General features: G+C 45.8%; 2 protein-coding genes across 2 annotated transcripts in view; one reads left to right on the top strand and one right to left on the bottom strand.

Annotated features, from left to right (window-relative positions):
* The window catches only part of T265_09845 (hypothetical protein), a gene marked incomplete at both ends in the record, with an annotated part of 44,119 nt that overhangs the window by 33,107 nt on the left and 2,620 nt on the right, over positions 1–8,392 (top strand). The window contains 2 exons of the mRNA XM_009176042.1: positions 4,429–4,554; positions 4,591–4,664. Of these exons, the coding sequence (XP_009174306.1) occupies positions 4,429–4,554; positions 4,591–4,664 (200 nt within the window). The remainder of the gene's footprint in view (positions 1–4,428; positions 4,555–4,590; positions 4,665–8,392) is intronic.
* The window catches only part of T265_09847 (hypothetical protein), a gene marked incomplete at both ends in the record, with an annotated part of 37,774 nt that overhangs the window by 28,673 nt on the left and 709 nt on the right, over positions 1–8,392 (bottom strand). The window contains 2 exons of the mRNA XM_009176043.1: positions 733–1,008; positions 7,311–7,859. Of these exons, the coding sequence (XP_009174307.1) occupies positions 733–1,008; positions 7,311–7,859 (825 nt within the window). The remainder of the gene's footprint in view (positions 1–732; positions 1,009–7,310; positions 7,860–8,392) is intronic.

Here is an 8,392-nt window from a genome sequence, read left to right as displayed (position 1 = left end):
CTCGATAAGAGATGATCATCGGTTGGTGAACCAAAAAGTCGATATCACAACCGATGGCATGTAGGGCTGAGATTATGGCGAGGGAATGTTCATCAGCACCATACTTCTGCTTCTTCTCATTCCACACTATCTCACCACGCCCATCCGAGACTATGCTGACGTCTATTACAGTTGCATGGCGATCTCGAACAGCGATTAGGTCAGGTTTAATGAACGACGTAGAAGTAGGGGTTCTCAACTCCTCGAAGACGATGTACCCCAGTCGACGGAGACGTTTTGCAAGTTCCCTTGCAACCCGATTATGACGAGCACACCTGGCATCATGCGTAATCCAGCAGGATTGCAAAATATGCACCAAACTCTCCGGTTGGCCACAGTTTCCACGACATAAGATCAAAGATGTCTTTGCTGCGCTGCTCGGGCAGACGAAGTCTCATAGCCAAACTACAAAACAGCCCGTACTATAGCCTCTTACACACCCTCCTTGAGATTATATACCGCTTTGGCCACAGTTTCCACGACATAAGATCAAAGATGTCTTAGTTTTGCTGCTCGGGCAGACGAAGTCTCATAGCCAAACTACAAAACAGCCCGTACTATAGCCTCTTACACACCCTCCTTGAGATTCAGGGATATACCGCTTCGACACCATAGGTGTTTCAAATTAGCAAACGTGATCCGAACCTTGCAGATTCATGCGTTAACCTCATCCGTCACATTAATACAACTTACAGGATAGGTAAGACGCTCCACAACTTCCACTGCCACTCCCTGGATTGTAAGTGTTGTGTTCAGTGACTGAATGTCCAGGAGCATGACCTTACGCGTTGTGGGTGCAAAGTGCATACCAAATGACCGGATGACTTCGGTCAGTTCATCCAAAAACACCTGCGCCTTCCCTTCGAAGAGGAGAACGATATGGCCTGCATATTCCGGATCGACAAGATTTTCGTCACAGGCTATTTGAACACCGGGGTTTTGAAGACCATCCAGCGTTCGCTTCATTGTCTTGCCGATCACGAAGTTAAAAAGGAATGGAGAGGGTGGGCACTCCTGGCTGACACCACTTTGTATACAGAAGCTTTTGGAGAGCTCTGCGTATACTCCATCACGTTCACTCTTACACTTATTATGTTCACAAACTTCTGTGTCATTCCATGATCGACAAGCGTGTCAAGGGGAAGAGAGCGGCCAGTCGAGTCGAATGCACCTTGGAAATCCAGAAGTACCAAAATTATGGGTTGTTTGTACATTTGGCGTTGTTTTAGCACCTGACGGATTGTGAAGATTTGTGAACGCAACCTCTACCAGGTTGGAATCCTGCTTGCTATTCTTGATTATTGATTCACGAGTCACCACAAGGCGGCAAAAGCACAAGTGACGCCGCCAGTCTCGTTACAAGTGGTTACCACACTCACTACGAGCTTTTTTGAAAGCGGGCACTTTCACCAACTCCTTTTGGTTGTCTTTGACAGTCTTCTTTTCCCAAATACAGGCGAACAGATCAGACAAGCGTTCACTGAGGATTTCAACACCGTCTTTGAACAATGTGGTTGGGAGGTCATCCGGACCAGGACATATGAGAGAACATATGCAATCATTAACCCCCGAGGCCGCAGAGGGTTCCACGCTCACGTTCAAAGTTGTAGGTCAGTTGTGGGCTCCAGATGAGTTGCAGCTTGTGGCCACGATAACTGTTGTCCGAAGTATTCGACCTAACGAACGAGGTGTTCTTTATTCAAGATATTTTCGGTCTTTGATGATTTCCAGAGACAGGTCGCGCGGATCAACTGGAATAATCTCCGGGGTTTGCAGGCTTTCTGGGCCCCTTTTTGTGTCTACCAGACTTCATGGTTGATTCGCACGCTCACCTTCACTTGATATCCGATAATTAGTCACGTCAATTTATGTTCGGGACCTGTTTAGTTATTTCTGCGAGATTTTAGCAGTCTGATATCCAGTACTTCAGTGGGCCTAGTAGCACCGTGCCACAGGCAAAAACTCCCAGCACTGCGAAAAGGTGACGATGTCGCCCAGTATGAATTATTATATGATGGAGAATTTGGAGGAGACTAGTTGACGATTCTGGTAAATCCATCTCACATCCGGATCTTCCAGTCTCTCAGTTGCCAGCTTACACGGCCCTAGAAAACGAAGGGAGAGGTGACTCCGGACGAGTGCTTGGTCGGAATCCACAAATGTGTTCCGAAACGACGGACCGTCAGTTATTGATCCGCGTCATCAGTAAGTGATTGCAATGTGATCGAGTTGAGTTCGCGGCTTGCACGCTGCTGGAGGACACCATGTGTCCAGACGACTTCGGCTATTTCGGATTTTAGTACTACATGAAACAGCCTGCAGTCAGCACATAGTTCAAGCAATCGTTCACCATTGTCAGTATGTACCGAGTTCAATCCACGTGGGTACGCTCCAAGCGCACCCACTTGTACATTCAGATCTCCGACGACCACAACGATATATGCGCTTCTAGCTCGCCTCAACAGGACATTTAGGGCGTCATAAAACTTGTCCCTGATGGTGTCAGATTTACATTTGGCTTAAGCAGACACGACAGACGGCCACAGATCAACTTCCCGTTTGTGAGACTCCTTCACAGACGTTGCCAGACGAACCGCGAGGAGGTGACTATCAGCGGGCATCCAGTCAGATAAGTCTCTTTTCGGATGGTGACTTAGGACGATACAAACCTACTTGCTCCAGAGTGCATGCATTAAAAGCAACCATCGAGGCTCGTTTACCAGTTTCTTGATGCTTAGGGCTATGCGCACCAGCTACCGCGCAGATTGGGTGGCCAGGGCCAATGCAGGACGAACGGAGTCATCAGTCCCCGCGGATGGACCTACAAGGAATTATTAATAAGGTGAGGGTAAGAGGAAAAAATGCTTACGAACGAGGAAGAAGAGAGGCGTCAGCAGTAACCTGGTCTTTGTAGCAAAGAAGGCGACCCGGCTGGTGGCACAGTGCGACTGCCGATTTGGTATGAACTCATTTGTACTTTCGCATTTCATGTCTGTATTTGGGCTCGGATATTGACAGTGCACCCAGACCTGGACAGAGGTATGATTATGACCCTCGATGAATTTTTTTTGGCTAAAATCCTACCGTAAAGCAACGGGGCTTGGCGGCAAACGCCAGAACACTACAAGTTGCTACACACTTCCCAACCCCTAACCTGGAGGGTCAGGATGCTGTGTTAGACTTCTAACCATTGACAAACTTCATATGATCGGCTTTGCGAGTATCACATGGACACCACCAAATGTTATTCCATGGTTAGTGGAAGCACGCTGACCTCCACCGCTGTAAGGTTCAGTCTCTTCGTTACGGAAACAAGCCCCACTCGGTGATGAAGTTCTGCCGAAATAGCACCTATCTCTTCCAGGTTACAACGCAGGATTAGCTGGTGTAGGGATTCTTGCCAATACCGCAATTTCTATGACGAGGCGGCATATTAACCTGATTTACTCCTCGGTTTTCCTGGAATCACTGATTCTGATACCCTTTGCTCCACGAAATGAGAATACAGGCAGCTCCATACTTTTGACACGTTTCTGACCACTTTATTGTGGTCAAGCTAAGCAGTAACGTGGGGTATGTGTTGACAATTTTTGTCAGCCATGCGGACAAACAACTACTGAGTCCAAAGTAGAGTCGTCTGGTGTTGCACCGTCCCAGAGTTGCTCGAAGACGTCTTTTGAAGTTGCATGTAGTATGAAACTGGATGAACACACTCGGTGTATCACAGCAGAAAAAGCTAATAATTGAGCTCGGGGTAGCTCAATGGTTTAGGTGCGAACTGACTGGCCGGAAGATCCGTGTTTCGAATCCAACCCCGGCATCTCGGCTGCTCTTGTCTAGGTCTGTGCAACCTGGCAGTATCTCATCCCTCGTGCTTCTTCTCTGAGGGCATGACAGCTAGGCGCCGAAATGGGCATTATTATTATTATTATTATTATTATTATTATTAGGATGATTCAAGCGAAATCTGAGAAGGGGATAGTATGTAGTATGAGAACAAGTCGTGGTCTGACAGACCCAAATTTTTTGCGCAGGGAAAGCTATCCACATCCAAAGATTCGAATTAGGAAGCGAACGGTTATATTTCACACCGGCAGCCTAACTGCACGGTAGCATGTTCTCACATTTGCTTCTATTATTATTATTATTATTATTAATATTATTATTATTATTATTATTATTATTATTAGGATGATTCAAGCGAAATCTGAGAAGGGGATAGTATGTAGTATGAGAACAAGTCGTGGTCTGACAGACCCAAATTTTTTGCGCAGGGAAAGCTATCCACATCCAAAGATTCGAATTAGGAAGCGAACGGTTATATTTCACACCGGCAGCCTAACTGCACGGTAGCATGTTCTCACATTTGCTTCACTTCCGGATTTTCAGAATGCAGATCATCTTGCCGATTGTCATTATGCCCTTCCGAAGCCTGTTGACGGCTTGACAGACAATGATGTGAGAATACCAACGCCATTGCCTTCAGACGGCCAACCGTTTCTCATTAACGTTGAGGTAAGTGGTTTCTCAAACTTTACTAGCATTTTATAGAATCCACCCAAGGAAATGTCACCAGAGGGTCTCCTTGAACAACACATCACTAGATGGCGCGAAATTCGTCGGAAGTAAGCGTTGTTTTTACTTTTCTTCGTCCTTCAATGCATTTCACCAATGGCCAAGTCGGATGTCTGTAGTCACAAAAGCGCTTGTTGGTTTGAATGCCTCAAGTATAAGTCCGTTCCGTCTGTTGGTTTGCCTGGTGTGATAAGGTCCCTTTTACCACCGCAATACCGAATTTCCGCCTCGTTCTTCACCTGTGTTCCACGTCAGTCCCCATCCCTGAACGTTTGCTTTTTATTCATGTACCTTCATGTCTCCCACGTTCCCTCAGGAAATCAGGAGATTGTGAGTATTGGGGTATGCCAAAATTCGCGGTTTTTGACACTTAATTAGTAGGCTATCGGCGTTGTAATCTTAGGCGTACTTGTATTAAACACAAATGATTAAACCATATCTGTTAGCGGTATGAATTATTTTTTGTATCCAAGCCCTTACTATAACCAATACAAGATTTGCTCTAGAACAGCAATACATCGCAACATGAACACATCCACACACTAGCCAATCTAACCTGCTAGATTACGGTAGTGCTTGCCAGTGCGACGTCCGACAGGTGTGCATCACGAGTGGCGAGAAGGGTCGCCCTCAGATTAGATCACCAGCTTGTTGGGACGAAATTCAACATCAAGCTTCGTAAGCCACACTACGCCAGTTAAATAAACCAACTCCAAAATATTGGAAAATCAATTTGTTATCCTCCGCTCCAAAAGCCATCACTCCGCCCAGCTCGCGGGCAAAAGCGTGACAGAGCTTGAAGCACTAGTTGATTGGGTCGGCAGTCAACCAGATCAGGCAACTGCGTTCGAAACGCCATGATTGGTTCCGCGACGACAGTCGGTATATAAAACAGCTGGTAATTAGCACTGGCTAGCCATTTGGTTAGTAAAACTGAGAAGCAAAAGCAAAAATCTCGAAACAACCCAGCTCAGCAGCGCAAGTGTATCAAGGGTCAAGAAACATGTTAAACAGACCAAAGAATTGATTACTTAACGACAACACAATGGTTCTTCACTTTTTATGAGTTAGCTATAATTAGAGCACCTAGTCGTCCGCCCGAACTCTTCAGGATACTGATATAGGACTGGGACAGACTTCAGCTACAGAAATATATATTGCAAGTGTTTCATCGAACTTCTGAGCCACCTATTGAGCACTGGCGTAATCGCGGTAGATGAACTGTCTAAAACGGATAATATAATATACCTGTACATTTCTATAACCAATAAAAAGACAACAACTGACGCAATAAGCAAAGTTGCTGGTTTCCTAAAAATGCAGGTGTTCTCCGTAGAATTATGCGAGTGTGACTACAATCGGTCTGTTGAAATTCCCTATCTTCTATTTTGGCAATTTTCTTTATCTGGTTGTGCTGCATAGTGGCTGAAGGCAGGTTCTTCTCATTTTCCTCATACCAATTACACTACATTACTTATAATTTAATGAATGATATCAAAAAGTCGTCAAAGTTCGGTCGCCAAGTCTGGGTTCTGGCTATTCTCAACTACGAAGTTAGGAAACTCTATCTGAAATTGTTAGGATGAGACTTTAGTGACAAGTCGGGGTTTGTAACTAAATTGGTGCAGGTCACCCAATATTTGCACCACAGAACTGCAATCGCCAAGGTTGTTGGACTCACGCTGCTTGCAGACGCGTCGATCACTAGATGCAAGCTGAAATTTCACCAAAACTACGGAATTTTGGATTCTGAGATTTCTTCAAAATGTCGCTTCTATTTCGATAGCGTATTTCGTCGTGCACTGGAGAAATCTCAAGGTCACCCAGCGCCTCTCATGGAAAGTCGTTCGTTAATATTAGCTTCAATCTCCTTCAACACGTGGGATTTGAAAAAATGTGTCGATGGATTTCATCCTTCTAATGCAGAGGAATGTTTAAAAACTTCTTGTTCCACATTGCACACTATTAGCTTTGAGCTTCCTTACGCCGGATATATGAAGCTTACGTGTAAAGTCACATACTGACTCACTTATGCGAGCCACGAAAACTTATTCAGAACTGACTTGTTTTTGAAGCATTTTTCAAGGTGGCCGTGGTTTGCCATCAAATAGAGGAACACGAAATAATCTTACGTTTCGTGTAATCGGTGAACAAAACAAATACGGAGCAAGTGTTCGACGATAAAAGCCATGCCGACAAAAGGTGTGGCATTTGATCATTACCGTAAGAAAACTCAAAAATATACCCTTACTGTATCGCTGCGACAACTTACACAACTGTAAAACGGTGATATTGATATTAAAATATGAAAAATCCCGAGGATGAAGTATCCAACAGTGAAACTTCAAACTGCTCCATCATTTCAGCTACTGAAACCATGTAAGTACCTTAAACTTAGTCTTTGCTCCTGACATCAACCGAACAGTTACAGATCATTGGACCGGGAAGCAAAACTCTCGTGTGCATCTTGTTTATAGGAACTGAATATCCGTCTTCTCGAATGCGTCTTCCTGGACTTCCCTGGATATTATTGACTATCACTCAAATGTAAACGAATGCTACAAACCAATCCCACAAATTCCGTAATAAATCCCTCTTTCGAACAGACACGGAGCGGATTTACAAGAAAACATACTACTCGCATCCACCGCTACAGCTAACATAACATCCTAATTGGTGGCGTTCCACGAAATTACGCCAGCATCATTCAGACTCAGCCGATCAAAGTGACTCTGGGGCGTCTCCAATTCATTGTCCCTCTCTCCGTTCCCAATACTCCTTCCATCCAACAAGGCGTACACAACCTTTTGTAACACAGGAGCCTGCCGTTGAATTTGCACCAACCTTCCGGGATCCATTTCGATGACGAGGCTATTGGCCCCAATCATGATCCTGGGGGCCTCATCTTTAGGCTCTGGTCTTGACAGCCAATCGGCCAGGTGGTTCTCCTTCCCTGGCACGTGCTGAATCGTGAATTGATACTCTTGCAACCAGAGTGCCCGGCGTACGAGATTCCTGCGAGGATCTCTGGTGGTCCTGCTACACTCCAGAGATGGGTGATTGGTTTCGAAACGAAATCTTTGTCCGAGCAGATATGGTCTCCACTTAATCAGGACCCAGACAATCACTGAACATTCTTTCTCAGTGGTCGAGTACTTCTGTTCAGCCTTAGTCAGGACACGACTGGCATATTCGATAACTCCATCCCTCTGCTTTATGACTGCGGCGATATCGGTCACTAGCGTCTGTTGCAAAAGTGAACATCTCTCCGACTCTGGGCGGTTTGAGGCTCAGTCGTTGACGCAGCGTCTGCGCTTTGACACGCTCGAAAGCCTCACGTGCTTTGCTGGTCCATTCGAATTTCCGATTTTGCCCGAGGATGTCGTACAGTGAAGGAGCAATCGTGTTGAATTCCTTGACAAATCGCCTGTAGTTTGCTGCTCGTCCAAGAAAATGCCATAGAGACCGCTTTGAATTGGGAGCAGCACACTCCTCGATGTTTGTCAATTTTTTTCTGGCAGTGGGCTAACCTCTCCATGACCCACTTTATACCCCAGCAGTGTCACCGAGCTCCAGGCGAGCTGTGCCTTGGCTTCATTTATCCGCGGGCCAGCCTCCCGGATACGCTACAATACGACCTTCAAGTGAACTGCGTGCTCTGGTTCCGAATCGCTATACACAAAGATATCGCCTCCGCACACGGCAACATTCTGTAGTACCTTCGTTAGACGAAGCATCAAGCTCCGGGATGTGAATGGTGCCCCAGACAAACCAAACG

Source organism: Opisthorchis viverrini, assembly GCF_000715545.1.
Source record: "Opisthorchis viverrini unplaced genomic scaffold opera_v5_309, whole genome shotgun sequence".
In the NCBI taxonomy this organism is placed as follows: domain Eukaryota; kingdom Metazoa; phylum Platyhelminthes; class Trematoda; order Opisthorchiida; family Opisthorchiidae; genus Opisthorchis; species Opisthorchis viverrini.
Note: the sequence above shows the minus strand (reverse complement) of the source record. Positions and strands in the feature narration are given on the sequence as shown.